General features: G+C 44.6%; 1 protein-coding gene across 1 annotated transcript in view; it reads left to right on the top strand.

Annotated features, from left to right (window-relative positions):
- LOC126983825 (twitchin-like) overlaps positions 1-14855 on the top strand; it is a 194813-nt gene that overhangs the window by 75817 nt on the left and 104141 nt on the right. Inside the window, exons 21-23 of the mRNA XM_050836955.1 lie at positions 1867-2385; positions 3993-4025; positions 7525-7674. Coding sequence (XP_050692912.1) covers positions 1867-2385; positions 3993-4025; positions 7525-7674 — 702 coding nt within the window. The remainder of the gene's footprint in view (positions 1-1866; positions 2386-3992; positions 4026-7524; positions 7675-14855) is intronic.

Consider the following 14855-nt stretch of genomic DNA (forward strand, 5'->3'; position numbering starts at 1 on the left):
ACAGCCTCTTCCATGTCTGTCTTTCAACTCTACCGTTCCTGCCTCCGCTTTCCATCCGTCACTACTCTATTACTTTTCCAAACACTGTTACTAATGGTATAATCTCAATAGTCACTTCGTATATCTGTCCCTTATTCAGTTTCTTTCTTTTTACTATCATGCTTTTTTCGTTTCATCCCCTTCATTATAGATTCATTGCTATTACCTCCCTTACCATTGCCGTAGGATAGGAGAGCTTGCCCAGTTTCATCACCACCGCCATGTTGTTACCAAACGAGCCACGTGAATTTCAAACTGATCACGATACGATAGTGTTTTTTTTGTGCTCTAGGTACGTCTGCGAAATTCTGACCATACCCAGAGCACAAAAAAACGCTATTGGATCATCATCACTTTGAATTTCGCGCGACAGTCTTAATAACAACATGGCGCCTGCTATGAAGTTGGCCACTCTCCAACTCTATGGTTCTTGATACCTCGTCTTCATTGTCTGTCCATTTCACTTGAGCTTCGCTACCACCAACAACACCAACTGCCCCCGACCGTCCCAATCTCAGTCTCCCTGTACTACCACCCTCCCCCCGTCCCTCACACACTTCCCTTCCCTCCCAATTGCGTCCTATGTATATATGTTTGAAAGTGATCGTAAACTTGATGTATGTTTATCTGTGAATCTCTGTTTCCTGTCCCCTCTTCCCTTCCCAGCTGACACATGTTTCCACCGTGTTCCTTTGACCTGACGAGCTGGAGTGGTTTACCCTGCCACGTGATGGTATTCCTGTCTTTTATACCAATGTCTGTGTTTACATGTCATCAGTGCCTGTGGATATCTTACAAATGACGTCTTTTATCACCTCCCGACGGACTTACATTTTTTAAAAGTTTAGTTCAGCGTTTTATGAATTCCGTTTCATCTCAGGATTTTTGTTCAGAGTAAAGATGTTTAACTGAGGCATGACCGATGTGTATGGGTTTTATTTATTTTATTTCATCACGCTCATTATTTTTATTTGAGACACGCCGCTTAGCCTACAGTCTGGACGGAACGAGGAAACGGTATGAGGACGTCCCTTCCGTCTGCTACCTCCCGTACTGTCTCGTTCTGCCGCTTGGACGCTACTCAGAGACGTCTTGTCTTTCCTGTCTCATCTCACGTTTTCTTTCAGCTGAAAACTACTCTACTATAACCCAGACTAATGAATGTCGACTCTTTGAATAACGTATTTCGCGTATAACCAGTAACGCTGACACCTCTATCTTATTTATGCTCTTTGTTTACTTCTCGGTAGTATATCGGCACAGGCTCTCAAATATTTATTTTTACTATTTTGTAATAGTATACAGCTGTAACCTGCTTAGTATAAGTAGGCTCTGCAGTAGATTCATAGACTTGCAGCTTTGTCAAAATGTGATTAGAAATTTTAAACTATGACGCCCCGGGAGTGCTGGTTAAAAATAAATGGCAGATTTTCGAAGCGTGAACGGATGTAGGCTCGTTGAGTTGTGTTTGTGTTGCGTTGAGTGAACGACGCCGGGAAATGGTGTTGGTTGGTCTGGAGACAGGCCAACCCACCACTAAGGGTGGCACAGCGTCCCCTCGCACGACGAGCAACCAAAACTAACTCCCCGCGCCCTCCATCCGTCCAAGGCAGAAAGTTTTTACCCAGTACTCTTATAAATGAACGCCTATGAATGCTGAGATAAATCTATAATTATAATAAAATTTAAAAGAAAACCCAGTTCAACCAAGACAGCTTTAAGTTTTCAAGAAGGAAGAAAGAAGGACTTTAAACGTACTAATTAGGCCCAACCTCAGAGCCACAGGCCACCGATGATCAACCTGCCATTCTCGTTTTACCTCAACAGAAGAGGAAGGCGAGTAACCCAAAAAATTCATTGGAGGCCAAGAACCCCGAAGAAACTACTGAAAAGAACCCGCAGCAGAAGGGTTCTGCCGATAATCCTCACCCCAAAAATCCCTCAAACCCACACAACCCCAACAACCCACATGAAGAGGCCACTTCTGGCAACCCCGGAAACCCCCACAACCCCGGCAATCCAGGAAATCCTAAAAACCCTGGAAATCCTCACAATCCTGGAAATCCTGAAAATCCCAAGAATCCTGGCAACCCTCACAACCCCGGAAACCCTGGGAATCCCTCTAAGAACCCTGGCAATCCCGGAAACCCTGGAAATCCCTCTAAGAACCCCGGAAATCCTGGAAATCCTTCTAAGAACCCTGGAAATCCCTCTAAGAACCCTTCCAGCCTGAAGCCAGAAGCGGCCTCTGGTAACCCCGCCTCTAAAAATCCGACAAACCCTAAAGATAATCCCGGTCCTAAAACCAACCCAAAAGATGCTAAAAACCCCAAAGCGGATATAAACGTAGGTACCACCACCGCCCTGCCGCCCTAGCCCTCCACAGCCCCAGGCCGGCCGTGTGTCCTGAGCCGCTCCTGCCGTCGCCTCTCCCTCGCCTGCCACTTTTTCACACCTGCCTGTACTCGAGTCACGCTCACTCACATCGCGTCACATAAGTTCCATGATCAAAATTCACTCACATATATATATAAAAAAAAAAAAAAAATCACGCTTCATTGGAGCTTGTACTTCAAATTCAGTTTACTCAATTCAGCTTGTCTGTTCTCAGCGTGTTCGGTTAGTTGGTCAGATAACGTTTTCTTTTCATCAAAACTGAAATCAAGGTAGAAAATAACTTTGTTAAAAAATAGAGTAAAAATAGTAGAAATGAACTGATGCATTGAGCCAGGCTTTGCTGTGGCAGTGGGCGGCGAGGCATCAACGGTTCACTCTCAGTCCCTTGTGGAAACCGTAAAACGAATTGGCACAAGCAAAACTTTCAAGCAACATGTACTGAGTGACGTGCGCTGCCCAGGGACACACGCGTCGGCCAGCCCTCCACGCAGCGCTTCCTAACACACGCACCAACACTGGACCCTCGCGCCGCCAAGTCTAACAACATTTCTACCCCTTCATCCCCGTCTTGGCAAGCGCCAGTGTTGGGCGGCCCCGCACAGGACTGTGTGGCCGCGCCACTTAACGCTTTCCCGGTCTCGACCTGTGCTCACCAGGGAGGCACAAGGCGTGTTAACTCCTTTGCGAGTGTGGCGAGAAAAGACTGATCTATGTGCAGTGTGCGTTTTGCGAGGCTTTCGCTAATACTGTAACGGCTTGGTTTAGAAAAAAAAAAAACTAAATATGTTTCTGTTGATTTCTTTCATTCTCATCTTTTTATTTTGCACTTTTTTTTCTCAAGTTTCACACTTCTCGAACAATCAAGATAGAATCTTGTGATCCATTTTGAGTATTTTTTTTTGTATAACAATTTCGTTCATTGCTATTTTATTTGTTTCCGACCATACGTGAGATTTCCAGTAAGGAATGCCCGATGGATTTTACAAACTTCTTTTATTTGCGACCATTTGAACATTCTCCGAGACAGCACTCACCCGACATGGTTTCGTCATGGATCCTCATTCTTTAGCCTTTATTTTCTTCTTATTTCTTCCCTCTAATCGAATGCTCTCACACACCCGTTGTTCTGATAACACAGGAGCCTCTTTCTTGAGTTCCATTTTGCATCATGGCGTTTTCCTTTTTCTTATTTCTTTCCTTCTCACATTACAATTAGCGGTTCGTTGGTGTTCTCGTGAACCTGTTATTAATCTCTCTCATCGAGGTTGATACTGATGATGAATTTTTATTTTACATAATTATTTTCCTCCCTAACAGGGCTGACAGCGACAGTATGACTCAGCGAAATATCCAAATATATCAATGAATAAGAAGACAAAAGAACAACACCACTAAATTAAAACCTTAAGTTGATAAAATGTTCACATATGTGGAAGTATATCTAATAAGTTTGTTTTTCCCTCCTCTCTTTTTTCCTTTTCTGCCTATCAACCATTTCTTCCCCTTTCTCTTCCCCCCTTCACTTGCCTTGGCGTCATCGTTCTCCTGGGATGTAGAAACCGAAAATCGTGGAACCTCCTAAGTCTGCGGTAAGAGGGTTGAATCCCTTTCTGATCCCCTTCCCTCACGCCTGGATAATGCTAATTTGTTTCCCCGCTTTTTGACGATGCTCACCTGTTCTCACGCACCCTGGTATGGTATTCCAGCGCATCTAATCTTCTCCCTGTGGTGCAATGTTTACAAGCAGAAAAATATTGTTCAAGGTTGTTGAGCTCGTGCGTAATTTGATTGGTGACCTCACATCTTGCCTGGTTGATGCTCACATGTCTTTACGCATTATCGTACTCGTTCCCTGATTATCACCTCACCTCCTCCAACGTTGTCTCACAAAAACTCAATTTCATTACGAGTTTTCTCCTTATTTTCAACACATGTAATCTCCCTTTACATTAACTCTCCACTCACTCACTGTACATGTTTACCCTGCATGACATTGGTATATTTACACACTGTTCTTGGTGTATTTCGAGTGTTGTGTTCCTTGACAAACAAACATTACACTTTTTCCTCTTTAACTAACAAAAAAAGATTGAAGTAAGGTGTATTTGTAATTGTATTTACCGATGAACGACAGTTTTTCTCCATGTACGATGTTTTTTCTTTCTGTGTATGAGTTTTCCCTCTTTTGGCTTTATTTCGGTTTCTGGTAAGTCTTAACAATAGACTGACTTAGTGTTTGAATGAAGTAGCCTTGCCAGTGTTACTTTGCGTTTAGTCAGAAAACAACTCGTCTTACACTCGCCTTTCAGCCAATCACGTGGGTTAACGACACTTCCAGTTACGTGCGTTAGTGACACTTGATTGGCTGGGGGCGAGAAGTGGCGGAGTTGTTTTCTTTTGAGCTCAAGGCTGCTAAGTGTTGTGGAAGGTGTAAGCTTGTTCTATCTGTGGCTCCTCGTAAAGCAAGCATAGAGGTAAGTTTTCTGATGTCGAGGAGTTTCTCTCTTTTCTCCTCTTTCCTTTTCTTCTCAAGACGTCAGTTTCGCGAATGAAAAGAAATACCCAAGATAAAAATTTCCAGGCAGTAGAAAAATGTCTTCATTGGAGAGACTCGCTCACTTCCATGCTTCGAATAATTTCAAAGAGGACCAAGTAACAAGGTTTTTGTCTTTTTTCATGCCCAGCTTCTCCTAATGGATCAGCTAAAGGGTGTATTTATGTCTCAGTAGCCTCTGGTCCTCAGTAATCAGTTCCGCGAGGGTCTCGACGCGGCAGCAAGACTGTCGCCGCCAACACCACGAGACTGACTTCTTGGCTCCCGCTGCCTCGCTCCTTGAGGGCACCCGCTGGTAACTTCGTGTTCCTTGATGTCGCTAACTCTCACTCGGCATTGATGTGCTTTTGATGTTAAAGCTCGATGTAGTTCGATTCGTGAAGCTATTGACTGTCATTGTTATTGCACCGAAAGGTCATGTATATGTGTATTTGGTGTTCGGAAAAAGCACCCACGTAGGTGGCCTGGCCGTGGATACGGTGTATTGGTGTGTTTTCTCGGTGTCTTAACAAAGCACTAGACGGAGATGACTTGGTGTTGCATCTTGTGACTGGAAGCTGTTGTAATGTGCCTTGGGGGCTCGACGCTGCTGCCCCACACGTCAAATGGTCCAGCCGAGACGGGCGAGGCATTTGACACTTGTTGCCTTCAGACAGTAAATGGACTCACCAGCCTCCTTGTCCCCCTGTAGTTGCCGCCTGCACTCCTTCTTTCTTGGGGCTGAACAAGCCACCTGTGGTGTTCTCGGCTGCCCGCAAACAAAAACTCGGGGTCAGTCTTGGTGTTCGGTGTCGTGGTAACCTCAACCAAACACCAGAGAGGAGGTGGCAGGAGAGGAAATTTGTTTACCTCTGTTTTAGGTGAATGCACAGCCACAGCGGCGCAGCGGAGCAAGTCTCTGCGCCCAGAACGAGGCGGAGGTGAGCCAAGCGATCAGTGAGCTAGACTCGCTGAGAAAAAGCGGCGGCTTGACGCGGCGCTACACCGTGGGGAACGGAATGGGGTACGCGAGGGAGCACCAGCAGCAACTCATGGCCGATCAGACGGAAACTAAAACAGATAGCGAAGAGAAAGCGCAAAAGGACGGGAATTACTATGCGGATGACTACCCACTGCCCCTCGCTGCCCGTCCGCCCCGCCCAAGCCTTCCCCTGATTGGGCGGGTTCCCCTGAATGTCCACCAGCCGTCCCTCCTGAGCCCGTCAGACGAGGACTTGCCACACTTCCTGGCGGGGCGGCGCAGGAGCAAGTATGAGCTGCCGGAGATCGTGGAGACGCCCGAGGAGGACAGGGACAGAGGCATTCGAATGTTTCTCCAGAGACGTAGGAGCATCGACTGCAAGGTACGGACGACGCGTCTCTCCTGGAGGAAGGATAGGGAGAGAGAGAGAGAGAGAGAGAGAGAGAGAGAGAGAGAGAGAGAGAGAGAGAGAGAGAGAGAGAGAGAGAGAGAGAGAGAGAGAGAGAGAGAGAGAGAGAGAGATTGCGTCGTCTCCTTCCATAAAGAGTCACGGATTTCAACTTTAGGCTGTCATTACGTGTCTTTCATAGCATGTCGGTAAACTCGTGTAACGTTGGTTTAGTCTCCTTTCGTCCTCCTGTTGTCACAGGAGAAAGTTGCTGCGCCTTGAAACTCTAATTTTGAGATTGAGTTTCTGAATATTTTTATGGTTGATTTTCGTTTCCGGAGTCAAACTTCAGGAAACACAACTGCAATCCAGGACTGATGCGAAAACCTGTTCAGTATTTTGAAATGGGAAAATTTGATCTGGTTGAGATCCCGTGTTCCTGAAGTTTGTTTCCATGTGTGGTGTGAATAGTCTCCAAAAAGTATCATAACACTGAATCAAAATCTTGAAAAGGTAATAAAGTTATGAAAGGTAAATCATCTGATCTTAGAATAAAGTTATCAGATCGTGTTCCTGTAAAGCTGTTTCCTTTGTCTTGACGTTTATCTGGCTTCTGAGTCGGAGTCTTTCGCTGTCCAGGAGCCAGGTAAGTCCTCGGCTGGTTTGTGCCTCAACTGTTCCTTGCTCTGCGACTTATTCGTGTCTTGGTTACACCGGAAAGACGTGAAAATTTTAAGGCGTCAGTTTGCTTAGGAACGTAAAGGTCTCCTCACGCATGGGGGTTAGTGAAGCCGAATCATAAACTCGGGTTGTATGTTATCGCTGTTCACAAGTTTCAGAATTGCAACATTTGATGAACACCAAAATTTTTGCCATTTTTTTCTGTACCGTAGTTGTCCCTTTCAAGGTTCCGCGGCCCCCAGGTAAACCAACAAATAGCTATCAGGACTTTACACCTGTGCCTCCAGACATTCAGGTAACGTACACTACCCAGCTCCTGATAAGACCTAACCTGATCACATCGCTATGAGACACTTTTACAAAGGTACACAAATATCATATACCCTAATTAACACCTTCAGCATCTACAGGTGCCCTACGTAACACCTGCCTTGACTCCTCACCAGCTCACACCCACACTCAGGTAAGTTCTCCGCTCCTTCACACCTTTCGTATCCCCTCCAGGACGCCCCCAAGATCGAGGTGAGCAGAGAGAAGTCCCCTGATCGTCGTGGGTCCGCCATCGGATCTGGACCCCCCAGCAGAAGGGGGTCCCTCATCCCACCAGAAGACGGGGCTGGGGGGCGCCGACCCTCTCTTATCATTGCTGACGAGGTAGGTGTTCACAGTACCAATAAGTTTTCTTCATCCTCATCGTCCCCCCTTTCGCCAGGCAGCCAGTGCGTACAATCCCCGTCCTGCTCCTCTTGCTCATCTCCCTTCTCCCTTATTCTTCTTATGTCTGTCTCTTTTCTCCCCCCTCTTCATCCTCTGTCTCATTATCTGTCTTTTTATCCATTCTAATCTTTATCACCTTTTACCTTTACCACCCGTTTCTTCTTTCTCTGATCTCTCTTTGATTCTCTCTTTGTATCCTCAAGTGTGTCCTTCCCTTACCTCTTCCTTCTGCTCCTCTTCAGTGTCTGTCTATTTGTTTCTCCTTCATCTCCTTCCTTCGCTGTCACTGGTTTCCGCAAGGTATTCCGTTTTTATTCCTTTCATAGAATATAAGATAAATTTTCCCCGTTTCTTCTTTCTCTCTTTGGTTTCTGGATATTTTCTTCAAAAATTTCATGTCTTCTATGCCTGTGTCTGCGCCTGGCTGCCTGGCGCCCACGCCCCTCGCTTCCTCACACAAGCACACCTATGTATAAACAAATAAGCAAGAAAAGTAAACAAATCATGCTCATATTTAATTGTATTGCATATTTAGAGTAACTTAGATTCATAAACTATATAAACTTTTTTGTTGTAATTTCAAGCTTTTGGTTTCAGTAAGACCTAGTCCCTTCTCGCCAATAATTTAAGATCTACATATTATTATTAAGTAAACGATTGTAATGCTAAAACTATAACTGCTTCTACCTTGCATTACTATTATTTTTTTCTATCTTTTTCCTAACACGGTTTTTCCCTGCAGTTGATCGATCCGAACCGAAAGGAAACAAAACCGAATTTTCTTTTGCGACATCCTTTGAAATTTTCCCTCAAAGGTCTCCGAAATTTCCATGCGAGTAGGTCATTCATTCATCCCAGCTCCGCCTCCCCTCGGTCCCTCTGGCTTCCACCTCGATGATGTTAAAAAATTAGTCTCAGTCCAACATTATTCCTTCCTTCTATTGATGAAAAGTAAACTGAATCACTGTATCGCTTATGAGGAAGGCCATTGGTCGACTCAGGGGACGTGGAGGCCTCTGATTGGACGAGGTTATTTTACATCTAGCCCATCAATTTCATAATCCCACCCACCACCTTTCTGGAACCCCTCCTGTGTAGTTTATGTAACCCCTCACGTGATTTTCTTGAAGCCTTGTCGTGTCCATGCAGCCCCGCCCACCACCCCTTCTCATAATCTCATCCCCAGTATCAGTAGTTCCTTCCTCTTCCTTCTTTCCCTTTCTCATTTCCTTTCCCTCTTAGAATATCAGTCCAAGCTAATCCCTTTCCCTAATAACTAATCCCTAAGCATGATTCAAAGCCTTATACGTAGCTTTGTTCTCGCTCCCCTTAATTTCATGGTACCCTGTCGCTTAGGGGTCACGCCTCGGCATCTGCTACACCATCATCATCACTCATATCTCGCCTCGTTTTCACACCACTCACGCCATTCGTCTTTGCTCATTCGTCCTTCATCAGAAAATTCGACTATCACGTTCTTATGCGACCTTTATTCTGCGGGACATTTTTCCGTTTGCTTTTAGCGATTTACTACCGCCTTCTGCTAGAATATGAGAAGGAAAACGCTGAAATAGGAAATTATATGGATGACTAAGCCTTTTTTCCCTCGTTTCGTGAGTAAATAGTCATCATAGTTTGTTAGCTAATGAAAACCTTTGTCTTTCAGATGTTTTCAGCGTGTTCATAATTGGTGCATTTTTTTCGTTTAATTTTTATCACCGTCTTCCTTCCAGCCTTTGGTTAGCTGCACACGCTTCACGTACCTCATACTCATCTCTCTTGCAGCTGATGACGTCATACCATACGCCAGCGCCACCTTCCCCTTCACTGTCACAATCATGAATCAATAAGCAATGTTGGACGCACACTTCAATATGACAGTCATATTTATAAAAGTTTTTACTACTTATTTATCGTTCTTATTATTTTTTACTTATCATGAATGGCTACACCGTGAAATAAATTAAGTAAAGTTTTGAAGATTTAGTGTTGTGCCCTTGAGATGCCACAATAAACAGCAAAGTTAACTAAAGGTGGAGTGATTGGTTAAAAAAGGTTATCATTTGCGTCAACGAATCAGATAATTAGCATGAACAAACGTAAATAAATGTAAAGGCTTGTAGATGTCACCAAAATATCATCAAATTCGCGTAATGGCCACAAACGTATTCACTTTATCACTCGCTAGCTACACTGTTACGTCATTCCAACTACCACGTTAGGAATCACTTCATCACTCACCAACTACACTCCTGCGTCATTTCGGTCACCAAGTTAGCAGTCACCATTCGCTCATCACACACTTCCTCACACGCGTTATTCCAGTCACAAGAATCACTTCCCTCGCTCATCACACACTTCCTCACACGCGTTATTCCAGTCACAAGAATCACTTCCCTCGCTCATCACACACTTCCTCACACGCGTTATTCCAGTCACAAGAATCACTTCCCTCGCTCATCACACACTTCCTCACACGCGCTATTCCAGTCACAAGAATCACTTCCCTCGCTCATCACACACTTCCTCACACGCGCTATTCCAGTCACAAGAATCACTTCCCTCGCTCAGCACACACTTCCTCACACGCGTTATTCCAGTCACAAGAATCACTTCCCTCGCTCATCACACATTCCAGTCTCCCTTTTAGGAATCTCGTCGGTACACTTTTTCGCGGACCTGGAGAAGAAACGTCGTACCGGAACGTCTTTCTGTCGTCGTCATTTGTTTATCTCAAAGGGCAAACCGAAGGCAAGACGCAGGACCTTCAGCTTCCAGGTCGACACTGATACAACTCTGGAAACCTGACGCCCCGCCCCGCCCCTCCCGCTGTCCCTCTCCACATTTTCCTGACTGTGTTATCTCCTTCCCTGATCCATTCATATTTCCCTCCGCCTCTTTTATTCCCCACTCGTCGCTCTCCCCTCCAAGTCTTCCCGCATGCCTGTCCCTCAGTCTCCTTCGCTGGCTCCCGCCGCCTGCGGAGGATAACCAGCAGACGACGTTCTTCAGCTTTTATCTATTTATTCTCGGGTTCTTCTTTTCTCTGTCTTCTTTTACGCAGTACATTTTCACTGCGCTACAGCCTGAAAGTACACTTAATTATTGTTTTGACAAACACATTTATTTTTCATTCGCTTTCCACAGCGAAAACTTTTTCACCATATTGATCTTTGATTTTGATCCTGACACTTAATCTCAACAATCTATTAACACATTTCAAAACAATGCCTTTTTATGCCTTATTATTTTGATATCAGAAGCCTTATTACATATTTTTGCTACATAGTTTGGGGGGTATGACTTTGGTACCCTATTTATACCAATGCATGCCCAGACCTCACTGTTTTTCTCCCTCAACACAGTCGTCCTGATAACCTGACATCCTCACACACTACATACACACGCGCCCTTCAGGTACAACCCTCATATCTTACTCCCCTGAACACTGCCTCCTCGTACACCATCCTTTTCATACACAGCACCTTGCACCCCGCTCAGCCGAGCCTGCCACACGGCTCCACCTTCCCTCTCTAGTTCTTCCTACCTGTCACTTCTGGGCTGCGTGTGGACGGTCTCATTCCTTCACTGAACTTTCTGTCTCTGTCTCCTTAGGGGGCCCGACTAAGGTTGCGTCCCGGAGAGGAACTTGTGGAGTCCAAGGTAACACAGAAGCCGCCAACCATCTCGGTTTAACACGTCACATTGTCGACTTAACACGTTATTTTTTTCGTTTTAACTCGTCATTCCCTCGAAATAACTTCTCATTTTTTGTTTAATTCGTCACCATCTCGATTAAACAGACATTTCCCTCAGTATAACACGCAGTCACTCGACTTAACATGGCATTCTCTGTTTTACACGCCACACTTCCATTTCAACTCATTCTTCCGATTTAACACGTCATTGTCTCGACTTAACACGACACACTTTCGTTGTAACTCCACCCCACAGAACACAGACGTCACCCCCTCGTACTAACCTACACATACCGTTTTCGTCTGCCTCCATGTTTGTGGGTTCGTGTGTACTGCTCCTGTCCCTGTGTGACCCCGTTCAGCACGTGACTGTACCGTGCCAGACGACGCCTAAACAGACGAACGAACAGGCCGCTACACATGTTCCTGTGACTCACCTCCACTAATGTGACGCGTAACTCTTTATCATCTCAGTCTTTGTGTGGACGTGAACGACTGAGGCTTGCAATCTGTCACTAATCCATTAGTCTTAGTACGGACATAATGTCGGACGATTTTCTTTTCGCTTCCTCGGCTCTGTGTTTCGCGATGCTGTTCGTGTTTTCTACGGCGCCTCGGCCGCGAGGACCGATCTCGCATTTGTCCCCGTCACGTCCCATTTGTGTGCCTCATCATTTTTTATGATTTATTCCTTACCTTTATGTTCCCCTTATACATGCATATATATATATATATATATATATATATATATATATATATATATATCTATATATATATATATATATATATATATATATATATATATATATATATATATATATATATATATATATTTTTTTTTTAATGGACAAATTTACTACGACGCTTACACACACACACACACACACACACACACACACACACACACACACACACCTTGACCTTCAAAACACTCCCTCAACTATCAAGGTCACTCTCCCTCCCTCTCACTCTGCCTGGACCTTCATTCTATAGTCTGCTGTGACCCCCAATGGCATCCAATGACCCTCGTGCCTCTGTCTCTTTAGGGTCAGCGCAAATTACGCCCCGGAGAGGTGTTAGAGGATTTCAATAAGGTAACACAAAGGTGGACCGTGCCTGGCGTAACACTCCTGTATTCTTGTCCCTAAAAAATATATTGGTGTTGTATCTAAATCTAAAGACTCTCTCCCTCCATCTCTCCTTAAGTGTTTCTCTCCAAAAACACTCTCGCTCCCTAATTGTTCATCTGCTTGAGTATCTCGTTCCCTTCCTCTCCGTCTTCAGGAGTATACGAGTTACTGGAGGTCTTCGCTATTGCTCCCATTAATGACGAGCTATTGTTGTGTCGATGCACGCTGACATGTACACGATAATACATAACAGCCAGGCATGTCGCTGCGTGGACGCAGGGAGGACACAGACACGCTATGTGCACACACCAAGCATAACGTGACTCCAGACTTAGAGAGCACATTTCAAACACTTTGAACAATAGAAAAATGTATCATGCAAGATTTCCAATATAGTTATACCGAGAAACCTTTTACTGCCAATGACAGATACCAGTGACTTACTTGTAAGCAATTTGAACACTTTGCAAAGACTGACGGCAAGAAAACACTTGATCACACTTGAAAACACTACAAACTTAAGACATTACTATTTTGGCGGCACATAGCTGGTCTCCAAGGCTCGCTGGGGGTGGGGAGGGAGGGAGGGGAGCCCTAACACCCCCGCCGTCACCCTCCTCCCCCCCAGCCGCTGCCCCCATCGCCACCACTACTTGTAGCATGGCCGAGGTGCACCTGAGGGCCTCGTCCACAGGTGGCCTCCGTCTCACACACACGCTTCCTCACCCTAACATTGTAACATTGATGGGCGTCCGTCCAGCTATAGATAAATGTTGTCCATTATTCGTCCATTTGCCTTATGTATTTCAGGTACTTACCATTTATTTACCATTTTTACTTGCTCTCTCTATTTATGTTTTGACTATTGTGATTCTTTATTTTACCCTCATTTTATTTCAGTATGTAGTTCAATTTACTTGTTTCTTTGGCTGTATGGTTTATCCTCTTTACGTATGATTTACCCCTGCCGCCCTCTTCCCCTTTCCTCCAACCTCTTCATATGATTACGATGACTTGATGGCAGCAATGGTCAAGGCAGAGTACAGTGTTCATGCTGCATGTAGGGCCTGTGTCCCTGTCCCTCCCCCACACACTGCCAAGAATAATACTCATGCCTCTCTCCTCGCCACTCTTAGGGAAAACTTAAGCCGGGGGAGCAGTCGTTGAAACAGGTGAGACGCGAAGAGCTACGCTATAGAAAATGTGTCGAGTCCCGGCGTGCCATTATATAAACCACTATATAAAAACAAAACACGTTCTTCCTTCCGTTTTCTTTCTCTTTCTTGTACGGTGTCCCAGTTTCTCTCCCCCCTTCCCCCCACCCCCCACCACTCCTTGTTGTCACACCCTCCCCAGCCAGCCCCACGTCACTCCCTCTCTTCCACTTTACGTCTGTCTTTCTGCATATGCAACTGTTGTTTCTTATTAGTCAATTATAGTCTTGTTTGTTACTTAGTTATTTTTTGGGTCCGTCAGTTTTTTGGACCATTTACATATTATAGTTTCTCTTCTCCCTCTGTCTTTCTGTTTTCCTGTCCCGTCTGTCTCCCCCACACTGTTCACCTGCACACACTATTTACCTGGTCCGTGTTTCCACCTGTATGTTCTCTTCCACAAACTGTCTCTTTCCATTACTTTCCTTTTTATAAATGATGTTCTAAATATACTTTTATCCGTTCATCTGAATGTGACGTTATTTTTGTGTCACGAAGTCGAAACTTGGAAACGTGAACCCGTTTCGCTCATTGCCGCCAAGCTTGTATGTTTCGAAGCGTCGATGTATTTCAGTAAATCGAAATCGAGACAATAATTTACTCCCTAAATCGTGACGCATGAAGGCCAGCGACCAGTTTTTGACTAGATACATTTTTCTGCCGCTGGCACAATGGTCAGTGTGACGGAGATGAGCACCGAGGTCATGCGCAGCTTTTCCGTATGCCCACAATTTTACTTTTACACAAGCAAGAGATAAAGTAAAACAGTAAATCTTTCATCAGTAAAGCAAATTTGTTATTCAACTTCCCTTCATATGTCGCCTGATGATTAAATATTTTTATTATTCCCAAGATTCTTGCACTTCTTGAAGACTCCTTTGTATCACGTTTTTTTTTTACATATTTTGCTGTAAAAAAAGATAAAGACGTGATGCAATAGCAAAGAATCTTGGAGGACGTGTTTTAATAGATATAACGTGTTTGCCATAATGAAAAACAAAATATATACATTAAACGACAAACTATAAATGACGGAACTAAAATATATGTGCCTCACGTTAACCATTCACAACATG

Source organism: Eriocheir sinensis, chromosome 55 (assembly GCF_024679095.1).
Source record: "Eriocheir sinensis breed Jianghai 21 chromosome 55, ASM2467909v1, whole genome shotgun sequence".
In the NCBI taxonomy this organism is placed as follows: Eukaryota; Metazoa; Arthropoda; class Malacostraca; order Decapoda; family Varunidae; genus Eriocheir; species Eriocheir sinensis.